We start from the raw sequence: 20,082 nt of genomic DNA on the forward strand, positions 1-20,082 counted from the left end.
GGCGAGGTAGAGGGGGAAGGCAGAAGCAGGTTGCCTTCCGGCGGCTGCGCTGCCAGGGCAGCTCCGGCGCGGTCCCGGGCCGGGCCGAGAGGGAGGTCCGGGAGCGGAAGGTGACCCGGAGCCGGCGCACGAAACGCCCCGGGGGTTCGGAACGCGGCCAGGAAGGCGGTGTCGCTTTGCAGAGAGCCTCCGGGGATCGGCGTCTGGCGGGACTCGGCTGGGCTCGGCTTGCGGACTCGTCACGGACAACGTGAAGGCAGCGCGCCCTTCTCGCTCCCCCGATCAGCAAACTGCGCCGGCACCATCGGGAGGCGTTTGCGGATCGCAAGATGAGGGAGTGGAGGTGAGCGTGTGCGCTGAGCCCTTACTCTGCATTGTGAAACTACTCTGAAACAGAAAGCCACGGGAGCTGGACAGTGATGTCTCCTCTAATAACCGACAGCCATCTAGGAATGCTTTTGACGCTGCTGCACTTGCTTAAAAGGTCATAGTACTTAATATTTTGTATTGTTTCTGACCAAAATAGGTACTTTACCCTGCCATCCTTCGTTCTTCAAGACTAAAAAAGCTATTTGCACTTTGATCACCAGCTCTGGAACTTATCTGAGAGTGAGTGTAAATTCTCTAATTTTCGTTATTCTGCTTTAATTTTTCCGTGAGAAATATATTTAGTGTTTGTGGGCATGCATATATGCTGCATTGTTAAGACTTAATAATATTATTATTACAGATCTGACACTGATATAACTTGCAATGCAATAACCTGAAAAATATTAACCTGATTTCCCATGAAAAAGAATGAAGTTTTGTGATTGAGTTATGTCAGAGGAACATGGTTAGCCTATTTCCTGTCAGAAACATATTATACAATGTTTACTTACCTTGCCAGGGAACAGCTTTATAGACGGAGGCAGAATGTTGAGAATTATGGGAAAATTTTCAGTGAATGCATTGAAGTCATCAATTTTGTGCAATAAGGTAAGCTTTCCCCCCAGTTTTGATACTTCCTCTGTGAGCAGGGGAAACACTTGTGTTGTTCTGAGTAAGCTTTTTTAATTGACGTGTTGGTTTATGTTTGGGTTTTTTTGTCTTTAATGGTTGGCCTCTGGACAATCCATACTTTCATTTTGGAATGGGACTTCAGAATTGGGAACTGAATTTGTAAATTTTGTGTAAATTTTTTGACTGCTTAACTCTTGTAATTGTTAAATTATTGACAAAAGTAATTAGACATATTTAAAAATTTTTGGCAATTGAAAAATATTTTGATGCTGCCATAAATTTTTACTGATTATCCCAAATACTATTTGGATCAACTTTGGTTTAAACTTGGTTTAAACCTCAGTGGACATCAACTTCAAGCATCTGATTTTAAATAGTTGGTTTTTTGACCTTGTATAAATACCCAGCAACAATATCTGTTCCTGTAGATTTTTTTTTTTGAGATTATTTTTCTACAGCTGCCAGAAATGCGGCTGCAAAGTAGCTAGTCATAACAATTAATGTTCCGTATAATTCTTTTTTCTTTCAAGTACATGTATTTCAGAAATACAAAACCGAGAGTCATGGGTGTGACACAGCGAAGCTGCGGTCTGAGAAACTACAGTTCTCCACCAGGTATAAGTTTATGTGGTTTTCTTTATAGTAAGGATTAATTTAAAAGTGAATAAAAATAAGAAATCCTTTCTATTTCTGTACAGTTTCTGTTTTATGGTATTCTTTTGGTCATTTTTTCTAGAATTTAATGCATGAAACATAAATAGAGCACTTAGCTCAAGGACTGAAGAGTTTTGTGTTGCTGCTCTTTTCTCAGTATATTCACGGTACAAAGCCTTTAGAAAACAGTAATAAGCAAAGGTACATGTAAAAAGTCAGGTGATGAGACTAATGATCTGTAGGTGGTAAAAGAATGTTGGCTTAAATATTGTTGAATTCTGTGTGGCCTGTCAAGGATGAACTATACTACTTTTTTCCTGAAACACAACTTCAGTAGCTTGAAGAACTGAATTTGGGTTAGTTTCATAAAAAATTACCTTGACAACTTATTTCATAGTTAAGCTGTGTGAGAAAGAATGTGCCTTGCAAGAAAATAGCTTTTAAAACTTCCCAGTCCCATATTTTCTCAGCACAGTTTAGCTTGCCTTTTGTCCCTGAGAATTATGCTGTATAGCTTTAAGGCTTAAAGAAGAAATAACTTTTCAAATTAATTATCTAATCACCAGTTCAGATGAATGTCAGCTTTACAGTTGTCTTGAGCTGAGGTATGCTTTTCAGAGTAAGATGATGATACTTTCCTGTGTTGCCTTTTTTCTGTTCTTTCCAAATTACAGCTGTCTTCTCAACCATTTCTCTTTTTTTCAGATGGGGAGAGGTTTATTTAAAATTAGGTTCATATCTTTAAAAATTTGAGGTGCTAGAGATTACAGATTGTCACGACTTGTGGCTCTGAATCTTTTTTTTAAATAAGGTTTTTAGAAGTTTTCTTAAATATATTTCTACATTGGATTCTGTCTGAAAAGTTTTTTTGTTTTATTTTTTTTTTTTTTTGTTTCCAGGAGATGTTAAGTCTCTGCATTCTGTCATTAATCCTCATATATCCAGGTACATCAAACTAGTTTATTGTTGGGATGTAACTTCAGTCAGAACAGTTGATGTGATAAAGCATTGTAGGTTGCTGCCATGCCTGTCTGATGTGCATGTTTAATATAAAGTTAGTACTTGCTTACCTTTACCCTTGTGGCATTCTAATAGAGAGTGCTTGCTCGTGGCACAAAGGTCCTGTGTTGTCCCTTGCTTGCACCATCCTAACCAAAACCAGGCTGTTAGGGAAGCTCCCAGTCCTTGGTATTGCTGGGAGGTGGAGAAGGGGGAAGGGTGTCTTGGCAGCTAGAGGGCTGCGGGTGGGCAGGGCTGTGCGCTTTGTTTTCATGCCACGTTTGATGAGGGCAAGGCAATTAGGGGCTAAGCTGCCAAAGAAGTGCCTTAGGGATGAAGTTCCCTTGGAAGTGGACCTGAGGGTGAGGTCAAGGCAGCGTTAGTGGTGAACATGGGGCTGATCACAAGCTGTGCTGTGCAAAACAAGCAAAGCAGTTTTGGAAGCTACTGGTGAAGTACTTCAGGAAGGAAGAGTAGGCTGAACGGGATCAAGGACAGCTTCATGGGAACTTGGGTGTGCTGTATTTGGGGTGGAAAGCATATCTATGCAATAGGTTGTTTAGAGCACCAGGTGTCAGGGATTAGGATGGACAAGAGAGAAGAAGGGCTGTTTCTGTTTGTCGGGAGGGCAGATGGGAGGGCATGATCCCAAGAGGGGGCCTTCCATGAAGTGGAGCTTGGAAACCTGTTGCAACACTGTTCAGTACTATTGATTTGAAGAAAATCCACCATATCAATACTGACATTTTTCAGTGTTAGAGTGTAAACTATATCAGATATGCAGCAGAGAAACAATGGTATTAATCTGGTGTGCTGTTCTTGGGGAATATTAATTATACAAATAAGAATTTTCACAGGCTTAAAAAATTACTGCACTAACCACAATGTTTTCACTTAATGCAGAATCCGAAACATTGGCATTATGGCCCACATTGATGCAGGCAAAACTACAACAACAGAGAGAATGCTGTATTATTCTGGATATATAAGAACACTTGGAGGTTAGAAATGCTTTTTGTATTTCAGTAGGTTTAAGAAATTTATAGTGTACCATTACATGCAGTACAGTTGCTGATAGAATGTCTCATGTAGGAGGCAGTTGTTCCAAAGTTGTGCTGCAGTTTAATTGAATTTTAATGCATGTTCCTTTTTGCACTAAGGCAGTTTTGATTTTAGATATCATAGATTGATATTTTTCTTTTACTTTCAGCATGTTATGTTTTATTTAACATTTAATTACAGAATCTCCTTATTTTGCTGGTTGCTAATTGGCTCTTCTGGTAAAGCAGTTTGTTGAGTTCTCTTTTGACCTGTGAAGAGGGCAGAGTAAGAAAAAGTATCCATTTCTTTTGAAAGCCATGACACAGAAAGACTTCTTTGCTACAGCAAGTTCAATAGAATTCTTCAACATTGAAATGCTTACAGCAGCCTCTGTTTGGGTTTCATTTTGACATTTTAAGTTTTATACCCTGTTCCCAACTGTGTATGACTGATACTTGGGATCCCACTAATTTAAAAATATGAGCTGCTTCTCTTGTTATTAAAAAGTAAGCAAAGCCCAGCCTCTTACTTGGTGGTTTGTTTGTTTGTACTTTACTTTTGATTTAATTACCTTTTGATTATCAAATTTCAAAATGTCAGTCACATTCCATACAGTGAGTGCAGCCAGGTTTTTTAAAGTTGTAGTTTGTTCATGATTTTGGACTTTGTTTAGTTTTTAAGGTGCTCATGGTGCTGCTGGGATTAAGAACAGCAAAAAGGTTGTTGGAATAGCTTGTCTTTCACTTGCGGGGCATTTATTCCTAGGAAAGGGAGCCTGGGTAAATTACCCGGCATTGTAATTTTTTCAGAAAGGCTAATTTTCATAGCTTACACACAGACACACACACAGACACACACACAGACACACATATGTGTGTGTGTGCATATATATATATATATATATATATACATGTAAAAGAGACTACTTCCAACTCTCTCTTGACATCTGTATTCAAAGACAATTTCAGATTTTGAGTTGATTACCTACCCAGTCCTGGTTTCTGTTTGCAGATGTTGATGATGGAGACACAGTGACAGATTTTATGGCACAAGAGCGAGAACGTGGTATTACCATTCAGTCTGCTGCTGTTACATTTGACTGGAAGGACTACAGAATCAATCTGATTGACACCCCAGGTACTGTTCTTTAGTTGCACTCATGTATTAAGGGAGAGAGGGTGAGGTGGAGTGTCACAGAGTGTCTGTGTCTTAAATGTGGTGCAAAATTTAATTGGTTTAATTGCATCCATAAAAACACCCATACTAAGCTCTGTTCAGCTTTGGATAATTATTACTTGCTGACTCCTAGCTTATATAAAGTGAGCTCAGATGTTTCCACATTAAATTGTTCTCAGTTCTTGGTATGCATTATAATAATCGTGTTTATTTCAAAGACTGATAGGTGTATTTCTCTGCAAGTAAAGAAAAAGTTCTTTTGACTTTATTTGAAAGAAAAAAACCCGTTGTTTTGTGTAATGACCTATTGATGGTGCCTGTTTGAATTATGATGGTATAAAAGGAAGATTGTTTTTTAGGCCATGTGGACTTTACAGTGGAAGTTGAGCGTTGTTTGAGAGTCCTAGATGGAGCAGTAGCAGTATTTGATGCTTCAGCTGGTGTTGAGGTAAAATCAACTGTTATAATTTGTGTGTGTGTGTGTGTGTGTGTGTAGTCTGTCATGGTAAAGGGGAGAGATTTTCTCAAACCCTTTGTGTTTGATTAGTCTTTCAGTTCCCCAGGAAAGGTTAAATCCTTGGGCCCAATTCAGTCTCTCAGTGTTCTGTTATGGAGACCCAGGGACCCTTCACTGAGCAATCCACTGGATCAGAGCAGGGTTCAACTACCTTGTTCAGGGTCATATGCAAACAGAAAGACATCCTCCTGAGGGGTCATTAATTGGTCTGTTGGTGCCTCAGGAAAGATCCAGGAAGACATGCCAACAGGTTAAGAGAGACCGTGGGCCTTCACAGTGCAGTACGTTACCTGCTGCCAGCAACTGTTAGCGCCCTTAAAGGACTAAGACTTAACAATTTTTGCAGTTTATGGAATAGCACTCCTCATTAATGTAATTGAAAACTGTTACAGGTTAAGGTTTGAAGACTTCTGGTGATAGCATTTGGCTGCAAAAGTGTCTTAGAAGCAATATGCTAACCAGCTCTAATCCCTAACCAAAACTAGCTTGAGTTAGTCACTCAGAATGGACAGAGTACAGTTTTTACCCAATAGATGTCGCTGTAGGAATGAGGACAAGTTCAGCCTGTTGTCTGATCCCAGAAGTTCCCAGGAGCCAACTTCTCCCCATTTTTAATTTACTTTAGTACTATTTTTGTGTCTAGGTGGAGCTTCAGTGACTGTAGTCATGCATCATGTTCAGTGGGAGTGGTCGTACCTTCTAGCTGGGTAATATTAGTGTTACATCCAAGGTCACCTTTTTCTCCCTTGGTTGACAGCTCCTATGTGGCTTGCCAGCTATGACTTACCACTGAGTTCCCTCTCTTGCAAGGATTTAAACAGAACCTGGACACAGTGTCTTCACTCTGCTCAGCAAGTATTCTGTGGGAAGTCAGGCATGCTGACCACATCCTATCTGGGGAATAGCAACTGCATCTCACCCTGTAGTTTCCACAGTTACAAATTCTCTTAGAGGGTGAATGTGCCTTCCCAGTTTTCTGATTTTATCTTCAGTGACTCGTAATTAAACTCTCCTGCAGTGTTTAATGACTTTAATCAGGCGGAAATAATGTACAGAGATTTTTCTCTGTATTCTCTCAATGCTTTTATAAAAATTCAGCTTCAGGAAGCTGAGATTTAATTTTAAATCATGTAGTGTGCACGAATTTGTTATTTTGTTGCTGTCTTTTACAACTGTTGATTGAGGTGAATGCTTCTGACTAGCTCCACAAATGGAATGAAATTAATATAGGCCAATTTCTCATTTTCACATTTCATGTAGAAAATAGATAATTTTCAGGCACATTTTCTGCCTCCCCAGTGTCCTTTTTAACAGAGCGCAGAAAAGGTGGAGGCAAGCTAGAACTGGACTTTCTACAGCATGAGATGTTTCAGTAGTTCAATCCTGTAGAAAAGTTACATGTGAAGTCCCTCTTGCATGGGACATAGGTTTTTCCTGGATGAGGGAACTCCTAATCACTGTAAATCACATTATTTAACTTCTTACTGGAAACATGTAGGTGCCACTAAATATGAACCTGAACTGAGTAATAACCTCCACCCTCGAAAACAAAGCAATTAGATCTTCTTGATTTATTCTAAAACTCTGTAGCAAGTTCTGGCATTATTCCTTGTAGTGGTAAGAGACTATTAATGAATCTGAACTGATTTTTCTATATACCTGCTTTAGTTTTCAAATAGAAATACATATGATAAATGGCTCAGCTGTGCACAAGTTACTGTTAAAACCACAGTAGTTTTTAGTGTTGTATGTGTTGCCACAGAAATGTTTGCCTCTGTGTGGGCCTAAGTAATTTGGCAATAAAGCATAAAGTCACTACATTACAGAGTTTTCCCCATATATGCCCCCCATAATGCTTAGTTTCTCTTCACATTCCCTTGCCACTATGCCTGCATGCCCTTAGTGCAGAAAAGAAAATGACAACAGCTGAGAGACAAGCTAAGACAAAGCTGCCTTTGGAGTTCATCTGTGATGCTAGAAATGGGATTCTCACAATACACAGCACAGTTCCCTTCTCTACTCTCAACTCAGACCTTCAGTGGTGTTGGGGAGCATGTAGTGCAGCTGTTGACCCTAATGTTTCCATTTTGTGTTTTGCTTTAGGCACAAACTCTGACAGTCTGGAGACAAGCGGACAAACACCAGATACCACGAATTTGCTTTTTAAACAAGATGGACAAAAACAGGGCAAGGTATTCAGGCAGTTATTTTAATCATTGTTAAGAAGCTTATAAGGGAATGTCTAGCATTTTCCATTAAGCATAGAGCAACCCAATTATGTTAATACTATATACTTCTTTGGTTATGGAAAGGCATATTTTTGTATAATTCTAGGAATAATTTTTGAGTAAGTAGGGAATGGTGAGCCTATCATACTAATATCATGAAGTTTTGTTTAACTTAGTATTTTTTCTGTAGTTTTACATATGCTGTTGAGAGCATCAAACAAAAGTTGAAGACAAAACCTTTACTGTTACAGGTAAGCTTAGAAATTAAATGCTCGTTTCGTTTCTTTTGAATGGAACTACTTTCTTAATTTTTTTCCATCAGTCTAAATTCTCAGTTTGATTTGCAGTTGCCTATTGGGGAAGCCAAGACCTTCAGAGGACTGGTTGATGTTGTGACTAAGGAGCGAATAATTTGGAAACCTACATCTGATGTGGATGATGGAAAAAATTTTGAGCGAAAACTGCTCCTAGAGACTGATGATCCAAACCTGTTCCAAGAGGTCCAGGATGCAAGAAATACCTTAATAGAACAAGTAAAGTTCTAAAGTAAATACATAATATATTTAAACCCATTACTCAGAGCAGTAGGAAAAGTAGGCTGAAAGTGACCTCTGGAGGTGTCTGGTTAAGGGATCTGCTTAAAGCATTAGGTCGACTTGTTCAGGCTTGTTCAGTTGAGTTTTCAAGTCAAGGGATGATGATTCTCTGTAAGCAGCCTTTCCCAGTGCTTCACCATAATTTCTTTATGTCCAGTGGGATTTTACTGTGGTGCAAGCTGGAACTGCCAGGCTGGTGCTTTCTTTGTGTACCTCAGGAGAATCTGATTCTGTTTTCCCTGAAGCAGGGCCACTACCACTAGTTTAAATGTAAGATACAGTATTTGCATCCCAATTTAGCTTCTCCATGCCAGACAAACCTATCTCTCTGGGCCTCCAGCCCCATTAGTGGTTTTCCAATGGAATTCCTACAATTTGTCTGTCTCTTTTGTGCTGGGGAAGCTAAAAGCAGATGGTGTTTGTACTGTCTTAGATGCCAAAATATATTTGGTACATTTACATGAAACATGACAAATGTGACTTGAAACCTGCAGGGTATTGAAATGACAGCTAAAAGCTGGATGGGATGTTGCAGCCTGGTCAAAATGACACTAAATGCTGTATTAGAAGCAGCTCAATCAATCCTTAAATAAATCGATCCTTTTTTTGGAAGGGCTGCCATGCACACAACTTTCAATATTGTGCAAGTGCATAAACAGATTATGGTAGCTCTGTTTCCTTTGAAATTGGAGAGATCTATTTTATATTGCTCTGACTTCAGTAGAACATATACATAATCTGCTTTTCAAACTTAGTAGGTTTTGAAATGGCAGTGTTAATACCCAGCCTTTTTTCTTAAGAAATGTGTTGTCAGGTAGAAAGGTTTGTAAGAATAGTGTTGGTTTTTTCCCCTTTGTTTTCTGGGCCCTTCCTGAAGGAGGAAGGGCTGTACCAGTAGTGTGATAATTGAGATAACCTTGTATTTGTAAAACATTTTTTGAAATGCTTTCTATGCTGTTTTAATTCCTTATCAAAACCCTGTAAACTGTAGCATTTTGAATACTGGCCATTTTGCACGTTACTTAATTAAACAAACTATTTCCTTTATCTTTCATGTTTTAACTGTTAACTTGATAAGACTTCTAATTGCTTATCAAGGGTTTATTTCAGAATTTGGCCAATTGGTGTGTAGCCAATAGAGAAGGCAGAGTGCTTTCCTGTGCTTGGGTGTCCTGAACCTGTGACAGTGCAGTATGTTTACATGTTTAAGGAGTTAAGTTACATGTCAAGATAACTGGTACAATTTGAAAACAGAGACATGCTCTTGGACCTACAAACCCTTGACATGAAGAAGGCCAAAATGCCATGATGCTTGTCTGTTTCTTCTAGCTCAGTGTTTGTTGGCTTGTAAAGGTTGCTTGCTGCTTACTTCAGGCTTCCCCGGGTTTTTTTCCCTCCATCCTTTCTTGAAGCCTTCATTTCCATAATTTTATATGATCTAAATTTATAATTGCTGATGTCTTTAAAGGCTTTGTTTCTGCTCTGTTTGGCTATATATTTTAAATAAGTTACATATCTAACTTTTCTGTGAAACTGCTGTATGTCAAATAATAATGAACTATTCTGTTGAAGGTTGCAGATCTGGATGATGAATTTGCTGAACTGGTTCTAGGAGAAAATAGTGAAAATTTTGACTTAATACCAGCTGACAAGGTATTTTTTTACACTTACAAGTGTTTACTAGTTCTTATTGCAAGGGTTTGGGTTATTCTTCCTTTGACACATGCAGATTATGATTTTGCAGATTTTTCAATAAAATGAGATCACACCATTTATGCAGTAAATTAACAGTAGTGTGGATGTAGAACAATATATTCAGAGTTAGTAGGAATTTTATAAAGATATGTTATGATTCTTAGGCATGCTAAGTTTTATTTTAAAAGTTGGGTACATTTATTTATGAAGGTGGGGTTTTCTTTTTTTTAAAAGTTAGACTGCTACAAAAGAGTTTAGGGAAAGGTGAATGGAACTTTCAGGTAGACTCTGCAGTTTGTGACTGAGCTGCTGATTCTCACTAACAAAAATAGCATCTCAGCTTACTTTGAAATGGTTGGATCTTTAGACACTGCATGTTGAAAGCAGTGAGTTACAACATACTGAATTCAAAAGATTGTTATAACAAGAACAGCAGCAGATTTGTGTGCAATGTTTTGAAATCTTAAAGCCAGTGTCTTCTGTTTTAGCATCTAAATGTTTGGGTTTATGGTTTGGAGCTTGCTAAAAGCAGTGAAAGGATATTGGATGAGTGATGTATTTACAAACATACTTTTTAGCTTTTTGGAGATTGGTTAGCAGTATCTAATAGCTGGAGTGCAACTAAATTGTAGATCATGTATTAACAGAAGATAATTGTTTTTTTGCAGCTGCAGTCTGCTATCCGCAGAATCACGCTGGCTCAGAAGGCTGTCCCTGTGCTCTGTGGCAGTGCGCTGAAGAACAAAGGGGTGCAGCCATTACTGGATGCTATTACTTTGTACCTGCCTGCACCTAATGAGCGTTCATATGAGTTTCTGTAAGTACAGGTAGAAAAAGAGATTCAGAAAAAAAGAAGGAAAGATAAGTAGGGAAACACAAAAGCAGAAAATGAAATATATTAATCAAGCATTCATATTTTAAAAAAATATTTACCGTCTTTAGGTATTAAGTAATAGTAGAGATGTGTGGACAGAAAAATACACTTGAGTACTGAACCTGCTTTGTTCAGTTCTGCTGGAATTGGATGCATTTATCTACAAATGTCAAACTTGCACTTTGGAGTTATTTAGTCTATTTTTAATCTGAGGACATTTCACAAAAACGTGATCTAGGAATCCTGTTTAGTATTGTCTGAATCACATAACATCTTAGGTAACATGTCCTATTGGAGGTGGAACTACTTAGATTATGATTTTTTGGTACAAATTACAGTTTTTGAAAATCTGCCTCCACTAACATTGCAATAAGAAGCATATCACCTCTTAAATGAGTGAAAGTTTAAATAAATATGTGTGTGAGCGGATTAATCCTACAAGTATGCTTTTTGTTGTGCTTTTTATTTTGCAGACAGTGGTACAAGGATGACCTGTGTGCCCTGGCATTCAAAGTTCTTCATGATAAATGTCGTGGACCACTAGTTTTTGTTCGTGTTTACTCAGGTTCATTGAAACCTCAGTCAGCTGTATATAATATTAACAAAAGTTGCACGTGAGTAAGATAGAGATGGGGTTCTATGTAGTATTGGAATGCCTGTTAAAGTCCTGAGTAACAGAGAATTTAATTTTCAGAGAGAGAATGAGCCGGCTGCTCCTGCCTTTTGCTGATCAGCAGATAGAAATACCATCACTAATGCCTGGCAACATTGCTCTGACTGTTGGGTTGAAACAGGTAATAAAGAATACGGATACTGTAAAGGAGCTCGTTTCACTAGTGTGCTTTCTACTTCTATGATATCATATCTCTAATGTTCTTGATTATGGTGACGTATGTAAACTTGCTTTATTTGAAGTACGTTTAGATGTACTTCTTCCTAAACTTAAATACCACAGTCTACAAATATCAGTAATTGACCTGGAAACTGCAGTGCTGATTGGAAAGGGCTGAAAGCTGAAGGTGTATTTTGTTAGGGTTGGGCTCCTATTAATACTGTAACTCTTAAAATACAGTGTAATATCACAAGAGACCTCCTGTGGGGAAGGGGAACAATGGTCTGAATCAGTTACCCAAAAGAAACAGTTTCAAGTTCAAAGAAATGTGTTTTGTGCTTGCTTCTATTAGCTTAATAATTTCTTACTATCTGAATAGGCTGCATGAATCTCATGTACACAGATTTTCTAAACGTTTATTTTAAAATGTAACCAGCTTTAGCATGCATTTTGAGTTTGGCGTTGTTTTTTTTTTTCACATCACTTCCTTTGTTGATCTCTAGAGTGCCACTGGAGATACCATAGTGTCATCAAAGGCTTCAGCTGTTGCTGCAGCACGCCGAGCTGGAAGGGATGCTGGGGAAAAGAAGAGGTCTGGTAGTGGTGTAGACAGTCTTCTGCTGGCAGGTGTTGAGGTCCCTGAGCCTGTCTTCTTCTGTACCATTGAACCGCCCTCAATGGCCAGACAACAAGGTACAATGCAGCCACTAACTGGATGACTTAACAGACTTACAACCCAGTGATCTAGTATGGTTCTTTCTGGTGTTTTTGTACTGAGGGTGTACTTCAGATCATGGTTGTCCATATCCTTTGTTATAACTGCATCAAGCAGTAGTGGTACTACTACTTTTCTAGTTTTTGTGTCTAGAAGAGTAGTAGTTCTTCATTTAGAAATAGAAGGATACTTATTCTGAGTTTTGCTGCAGTTACAGTGGTGGGCTGTACATAGTGTCCCGAGTACAAATAGTCTTGAAATGGGGTTTTTTTTCAGCTGGCACTCTCAGTTTTACTCTGTAAATTCTTTATATACCAAGAATTCTCTGTTTCTAGTTAGGGTTCATCTTTGCATCCTTACAGTCCTGTAATCATACTGTCTTTCTCAACAGTAGATGGCTTGGTGATATGACTCTTTTTGGAAATACCCTTTAAATTCTGTATCTTTGTTCTAACAAAGCTGAGCTTGTTTGGGGGTGAAGAGGAGGAGGGGAAGTACCAGTGTACTGTGACAGAATGAAGTGAGGTAGAAAACAGATTTGGAGCAACATGTCTGCAGGCTGAGCCACTGGGTTATAAGGTGATTTTGTGGTGTTTGGATGTTTTAGTTTGCTTTTGTTTGTTTACTTTTGTGGCTTTTCCCCCCAAAGACTGTAAGGTATGATGGATGCAGTCTTGGCTCTTGATTCATCATTCTGCTGCTTTCCTCAGCAGTTAAGATAATGGAGAATCAGAAAAAACCCCAAAACCATGTATAAAAATGATTTACATTTTCATTTGGACCATTTCATGTTATCTTGAAGTTCTTAGGTATATCATGTAACAGTTGACATTTATCAGTTATTTACTGGCTTCATTAATAATTTGTAGGTTCCAGTCTGTCTTCATAGAAACACAAAATACCACTCTGAAAATAGCATGTATAATAATTAAATTCAAGCACTTTGTAGCATAGTTAATTTGTGGGATAAAATCTGAAGTTGCTGGTTACTTGTAATTTGACCTGAATTTGTCAAAATCTATGCTCCTCTAGGATTCTTTTGTTTGTTTTGAGGAAAGTGATATTTAGACACTTACTCTGATCTTCAGATTACTGAATTTGCTTCAAATAAAATGTTTGATATTTCTGTACAGACTTGGATAATGCATTGAGCTGCCTTCAGCGTGAAGATCCAAGTTTAAAAGTGAAGCCAGATCCTGACACGGGCCAAGTAAGATGAATCTTCTATTGCTCATCTTACAACATTATTTTAGAACATGAAGACCACGCTTTAGTTAGTTCATTTGCATATTGAGGTGTTCTTGATTAAAAAGGACTCTCTGAATGTTCCTATGATTTGTGTATGAAACTAAAATAGTCTTTGGCACTTGTGCTTTACACAACAGAGGAAGTCAGCCCATGTTCTGCATGTTTTTGACAATTCTGTATTTAAAAAGGTTTGAATTACATAGATGAGCCTGTGCTCATCATACTGGTAACAACACTCTTACTTAAATGGTGTTTATGTTACATGACTTAGAGCAATGTCTAGGGTCCTTAGAATTTGAAGTGTTATGGCCATTTGAATTAGAAGCATTTTTAAGAGACAGTTTGAAGCATGCAAGTCATTGCTTAAAGAATTTGTATTGAAACCTGAGTTTTGCACGTTTTTCCACTTCTCTCTTAATTATCATCTCACCAGACTATCCTCTGTGGCATGGGAGAGCTACACATAGAAATTATTCATGACCGAATCAAACGTGAATATGGAATTGAGACTTACTTGGGCCCTCTTCAAATAGCATACCGAGAAACCATCTTAAATGCTGCCCAAGCTACAGGTAAAATGAGTGAATGCAAGGCACATCTTGTTTCTGGTTGTGTAGCTTGATTTACTTTAAATGATATATGAGTAGCTTTCAGATGAATTTTATGTATTATTTTTTTCCTCCCCCTGCAGATATATTGGACAAAACAGTAGGTGATAAACGACACTGTGTAACTGCAGAGATAGAGGTGAGGCCCACGTCAGGAGAAGGGGCAGCAACAAAACCCATCATCAGCTATGCTGAGAATGTCAGTGAAGTACTGCCCAAAGAACTCCAAGGAGCTATAGAAAACGGAATCACAAATTCATGCATTCAAGGTAAAGGAAATGTTGTGATAGCTATACTGATCTAATATTTTTGTAAGAATCCATTTTCTGGAAGGAAAAACTGCTTGGTAGCTTGAAAAAAAGATAGTGCATATATGTACAACTAATGTATATGTAAAGTACAAAGGAAAATTACAAAAACTACAAAAAATTCTACTACAAAATTTGCCAAACGTCTTTTTCTCTTTGACTGGAATGGAAATCAGCATGCCTTTGGTTTGCTTTTAAGGTTGTTGTCTTCTCAGTCACTTAACAGTGAGCTTGGAGTTCTTTTGGTTTATTTTTTAATGTGGTATAAGAGATAAGACATTTAGTTCATGACATCATGTAAACCATAGTGATATAACAGAAATGGTTTCATAGGCCAGCATGTATTACACTTCTATTAATACTAATGCATTTTTTTATTTTCAAATATGCTAAATCCATGAGTTTTCAGTAAAAACTTTACGTGATTGGAAAGTCTGTGTTTTCTAAAGGATTAAGGTGCCCTTGAATGAATTAAAAGTGTCTCTGACTTTTAATTAAAAATAGGAAGTCTTATGTAACTTGTGGACAAAAAACTGCCTTACAGTATTATCAGTAGGTTGTGGATTAACAAAGGAGATTTTAAGTACCAGCATGAAGTGATTTTTCATATTTGTTCTGTGGAATTCGAAGCATCTCCCATCTTTGGCTGTAGAATGTCTTAACCATGTGCTTTCTTTATGCTTCTTGAAGAAACTTCAGAACTGTGCTGTCTCCAGCCTAAAATTGATGCCATTAAGTGCTTTAAAAAATAAAAATACCTGGCCATGTTCTCTGTTAAAAAAAAGTAATGTTTCTTTTCTCAGATGTGGTTCAGGCTTCATATGTAGTCTAAGACAGTTTGGTCTAGTTGAGAGTCGTGGGTTGGAGATAATCTGCCTTAGGACACTAGTTTATGAAATTGAATTACCCCTGGAGTTTTGGTTGTGTGTTAGTACCAGGCATTGGGGAAAATACAGAAAATATTCTGAATGTCTTCTGGTTAAAGAAAAGTTTTTCTTGCTTTCTCAAATGATGTCTTGTTAAAAAGACTTGTTTTAGAAAATAAACTGTATTTAAAAATAACTTTTTGGTAATGGTTGCTGGGATGAGTATATATAAGGAGGTTCTGAAAATTATCTGTGCTTTTGGGAAAGAGAGTTAAGAAAAGTATGAGGCTGCATTCCTTTGTCTCTTTTGGTAAAGTTAGTAATGACAAAACCTCTAAATGAGGAACATGTAGCCACACCCCTGGGGAGAGGACAGGAAAGGAAAGAGCAAAGAGGAAAGTGAGAAACTTCCAGTTAATTCTGAAAAAATTTTGCACACATCTTAATATTCTGAAAACAAATGGGCTTGGTGGGTTTTTTTTCCCATTTATCTCTTCTTCATGGCCCTATCCAGGACCTCTGCTTGGATTCCCAGTTCAAGATATAGATGTGACAGTGCAGTCACTGACAGTGCACCCAGACACCTCGCACACAATGGTATCAGCCTGTGTCTCCCGTTGCTTGCAAAAGGTACAGTGAAACTGTAAGCTTCTCTGAACACAGTAGCATGATCTACTGCTGGGAGAATACATGTGTATCAGTGTCTGGTCACTGTTCCTCTTTGCATGCTCTCCTAATGCCCTTGCTGGGGAATTTGCAGCTTTTGCAAGTAGAGAGTTTGAGTCAGCTTCAGTGATACAAGTACTTATGTCAGTTTTATTTAAAAAAGCCCATGGGAATACATCAGCATAACTTCCTTCCTTTCCACGTAGGCTTTGAAAAAAGCTGGTATACAAATACTGGAGCCCCTGATGAACCTAGAAATCACAGTAAGTGAAGATCATCTCAGTGCAGCACTTGCTGATCTTGCACAGCGGAGAGGTAATATTCAGGAAATCCAGTCTCGTCAAGACAACAGAGTTGTGGTCGCTGCTGTTCCACTAGCAGAAATGATGGTAGGTGATTACCTTAGCAATGATAAAACTGATCTTTTTTATAAGCTTTAAGATATTTGGCTTCAGTTTACTTTTCTTTAGTTATGGATAAGTAAATTTAGAATGGATTTTTTAAATTATATTTTAATTATTGAAGGTCAGAAGGAAGTGTCCTCAAATTGAGTAGCTTTTTTAATGCCAAATTCAGATTGCTAAACCAGCTTTAAGCTAGAGAACTAGTAAATACTACAAAAACAGGTATTATGGAGAACAGTTTTTAAAAAAGATTATTATTGACTCATGCATGTGTTGCAAATCTAATACAGTAATATTGGAAAGTTAACTTACTAGTACACTGCAGTATTTTATTATCTGACGCTTTTTTTTCTCTCTCTGTGGTCTAAGCAGCTTCCTGTGCTAACTTATCTTCCCCTTATCCTAACCTAAGTGATGTGTATTCTCCATTTTGTCCAGGGCTACTCAACAGTTTTGCGTTCTCTAACATCGGGCTCAGCAACCTTCACTTTGGAGCTTGCCAGTTATCAAGCCCTGAGCAGTCAAGAGCAAAGTGCACTTCTTCAGAGGAGGATGGGGTTGGTGTGATCTTTACTCTCTAGGAACAGCGTTTTCTGTCCTCCTGTTAAATATTTTCGTATGTACGCCAGTGTGTTCGTCTGGGACCTACTGGTGATGGCAAATAATGAGTTAGCAGCTGTATGAACTGTCTGAAACTGCTTTTAACTGTCCAAGGAGGGAGGTTCAAGAGACTGCTCTGCTGGCAGAACCTCATGACTGCAAAGCAGTGATGCAACCAAATGTGCTGCTCTGCAAATTCTTATCTTGTGGACATTTGAAATGAGCACTAAGTCCACCTTAATGTGCCACTGGGACTGTGTTCCTGATCTAGTAAGTAAAATTTGTGGAAGTTTTGTTTATCACTGAAATAACTTTACAGTTTTGGCATTCTGTATTTTGATTTGTTTTCAGCTGTACAAAGGATATGGTTAATAAGCACTTCACATTGTACAACTTACAGGTATTACTTCTACTGGTAGAAACCACTTATGACCCACTTATGAGAGTTCAGGACTGGGTGTAATTTTTACCTAAGTTTATCAAGTAAGAAATGGATACTTCTGCAAATCAAGTAAGATCTGTGAAAAAAAAAATATAAGAAAGGCAGTTTTTCCAGGACTAATTCCTACCTACCATCCTGCAGTATGTTAAGAACAGATTTGTTTGTTTACCTTTTTGAATTAGTAAATTAAGCTGTAATGGTTCTGATTTGCTATGGGTAGCAATTGTCTGGTTACCTAGAAAAGGGGCAAGTGATACTTTGAAATAAAAAAGATAGTTTGCTCCAAATTTAAATAATGTCTTAGCTTTATTTTCTTCAGCCTTAGAGTGTACGGAATTAGTAACTCTATGGTATCAAGTTTCATGATTTCACAGTGAAGAATCCCTACTTTAGAAAGGTTAAAAATGATAATTTTTACTCCAACAAGGCTGTCAAATAATTTTATTTTAAAAGTGAAAATGTGAAATCTTGATTCAGATATGAAACCACACATACATATCCCCAGAGGCACTTCAGGCTGTTGACAAGAAGTCTTTGCAGCAGTTATGGCCCTCTTGCTTCGTGGGCACAGTATCCAACAAACACCGGTTCGGCCGCTATGCCACGGCTGTTAAAATAAAGCAGAATGGGAATGACTATAATCAAACAACTGGCTGTTTGTGTAGGCAGGAAGAGAGATACTGGCAATCTATTTTAATAACTATATAAACAAAACTACTCCTAGAAAACAACAGATGAGCTATTTAGGGAGTGAAAAAGGGCCCTATTCTACTTTTCACTGAACCTCTGTTTCAATCAGAGGCACAACATACCAGGACAATCAGGACATCATATCTTTTTATTAAGGTAGCTACTTTCTAACAGGAATTGTTCATCCTAAGTCAGCAACATAGTTTTTCCTTGGACTACTTTTTGTTGCTAAATATGTGCAACAAGTACAGGGAGTAGTCCTTAGTCTGCCCCTGCATTCTGCATCGCTTATGCCAGCATTAGGAGAGCAGCTGCTGTTATCTGGACTGGCTCCCTTTTACAGCAATACAAGTACCAGTGTTAAGGAAGACGATGCAGATGCAGCAGTGGAGTCAACCAGGCCCAGGAACAGCATAGCTTAGTTCACTGTAAAACCCTAATCCTACTGGTACAGCCACTGTACACTTAACTGCTCAGTAGCAGTGTTTTCCTAGGCCCCATCAAGAGATGCACCACCCTGCTAAGTAACAGGACATAAGTTTTGAAATCCCCTTAATATGGTTTTTAACATGTATTTGTCAACTCTCTCTTAACGTATCTATCTATTTTTCTCATGACTGAGGGAGATAGCACAACTTACATACAGCTATTTTCCTCACATGATTATTTTAAGCCAGTTTGAAATAATACAATCAAGTCAAAACTTCCAAGTCCTTCAATCACTCTTGATCTTGATTAAAGAGTGACAGCAAGCAAAACATATACTGTATACTCTAAATTAAAGTGCTGTGTCCAGTTCTGGGCCCTCAGTTTGGGAAGGACCTTGAGACGCTTGAGCACATCCAGAGGAGGCAACGAGGCCGGAGAGGGGCTGGGAACACAAACCCTGTGAGGAACGGCTGAGGGAGCTGGGGGTGTTTAGCCTGGAGAAAAGGAGACTCAGGGGTGCCCTTATCACTCTCTGCAACTCCTGAAAGGTGGCTGTGGTCGGGGGGGGCTTGGTCTCTCTCCAGGCAGCAACTGACAGAACCAGAGGTCACAGTCTCAAGCTGCACCAAGGGAAATATAGGTTGGATATTAGGGAAAGGTTTTTTATGGAAAGAGTGGTAAAGTTCTGGAATGGTCTGCCCAGGGAGGTGGTGGAGTCACCATCCCTGGATGTGTTTAAGAAAAGACTGGATATGGCACTTGGTGCCATGGTTTAGTTGAGGTGTTAGGGCTGGGTTGAACTCAATCTTTAAGGTCTCTTCCAACCTACTGATTCTGTGATTCCAACAGATAATTATGCTAAGACATCTTCATGAACATGAGTAGAGAGCTTGAGTTTCAAGTGCTGACTATAACTGCTGTTGCATCCTGTTCTTTAAAGAAATTATTTGTATCTAACTTGAACTACTACCACACAGAGTGGACATTTTCTGTCAGTTGTCATAAATTTCTGTAGAGAAATAAAATGGTATGTTTCATGCTTGTTGCAGTTCAACTATTCAGCTCTCTGACTGTATATTTCAAAAGTGGACTCAAACTTGGACTTAAAATCTATCTGCTGCTGTGAATGTACAAAAACAACATTAGCAATAAACAACCAGTAACTTGTTTAGATACTTTCTAGGAAAAGAACTGGGAGAAGAATGTGTTATGACTACTGTAAACAAATCAGTACATAAATGAATTAAAATTTGTCATGGACTGCTTATCTACCCCTTTCAGCCCCTAAAGTAAGGCAATACCTGAAAGGATAGCTTGTCCAAGCTCAACTCTCATGCAAACAGCTCCAATTGATTACCTGCTGCAGGTCTTTAATTATTATTTATAACAAATAAGTAACACCACCTTTTTTTTTTCAGAAGTCTGCTCTTTCTTCTGTCAGTGTACTCCTCTCACATACACCCTTGAATATTATTTTTGTCTGAAAGAAGTT

General features: G+C 38.3%; 2 protein-coding genes across 4 annotated transcripts in view; one reads left to right on the forward strand and one right to left on the reverse strand.

Moving 5' to 3' along the window:
- GFM2 (GTP dependent ribosome recycling factor mitochondrial 2) lies at positions 1-19,644 on the forward strand. 2 transcript variants are annotated; one of them, XM_005488297.4, is made up of 22 exons: positions 1-343; positions 527-609; positions 890-978; positions 1,533-1,617; positions 2,556-2,601; positions 3,559-3,656; positions 4,708-4,833; positions 5,232-5,320; positions 7,493-7,581; positions 7,808-7,868; positions 7,965-8,150; positions 9,786-9,866; positions 10,577-10,725; positions 11,256-11,396; positions 11,477-11,576; positions 12,118-12,307; positions 13,463-13,539; positions 14,011-14,149; positions 14,269-14,454; positions 15,874-15,989; positions 16,232-16,414; positions 16,868-19,644. In XM_005488297.4, exons 3-22 carry the CDS (start codon positions 916-918, stop codon positions 16,994-16,996), a joined length of 2,334 nt encoding a protein of 777 aa, XP_005488354.1. In that variant the 5' UTR covers positions 1-343; positions 527-609; positions 890-915; the 3' UTR covers positions 16,997-19,644. The 2 variants fall into 2 exon arrangements, with proteins under 2 accessions (XP_005488354.1, XP_014123431.1); XM_014267956.3 differs by lacking the exon at positions 7,965-8,150.
- HEXB (hexosaminidase subunit beta) overlaps positions 17,898-20,082 on the reverse strand; it is a 16,495-nt gene continuing 14,310 nt past the window's right edge. For both annotated transcript variants that reach the window (XM_005488296.4, XM_026794325.2), the window contains one exon: positions 17,898-18,078. In XM_005488296.4, coding sequence (XP_005488353.1) covers positions 18,015-18,078 — 64 coding nt within the window. In that variant the 3' untranslated portion in view covers positions 17,898-18,014. The remainder of the gene's footprint in view (positions 18,079-20,082) is intronic.

The sequence above is a fragment of the Zonotrichia albicollis genome, chromosome Z (genome assembly GCF_047830755.1).
Source record: "Zonotrichia albicollis isolate bZonAlb1 chromosome Z, bZonAlb1.hap1, whole genome shotgun sequence".
NCBI classification, from domain to species: Eukaryota; Metazoa; Chordata; class Aves; order Passeriformes; family Passerellidae; genus Zonotrichia; species Zonotrichia albicollis.

Excerpts from the sequence above, each read along its gene's own strand:
- GFM2 (XM_005488297.4), top strand. The coding sequence starts at position 916 with ATGTTGAGAATTATGGGAAAATTTTCAGTGAATGCATTGAAGTCATCA. Across the intron at positions 7,869-7,964 it reads CAAAACCTTTACTGTTACAG|TTGCCTATTGGGGAAGCCAA; the intron begins GTAAGCTTAGAA and ends TTTGATTTGCAG. Across the intron at positions 11,577-12,117 it reads TGACTGTTGGGTTGAAACAG|AGTGCCACTGGAGATACCAT; the intron begins GTAATAAAGAAT and ends GTTGATCTCTAG.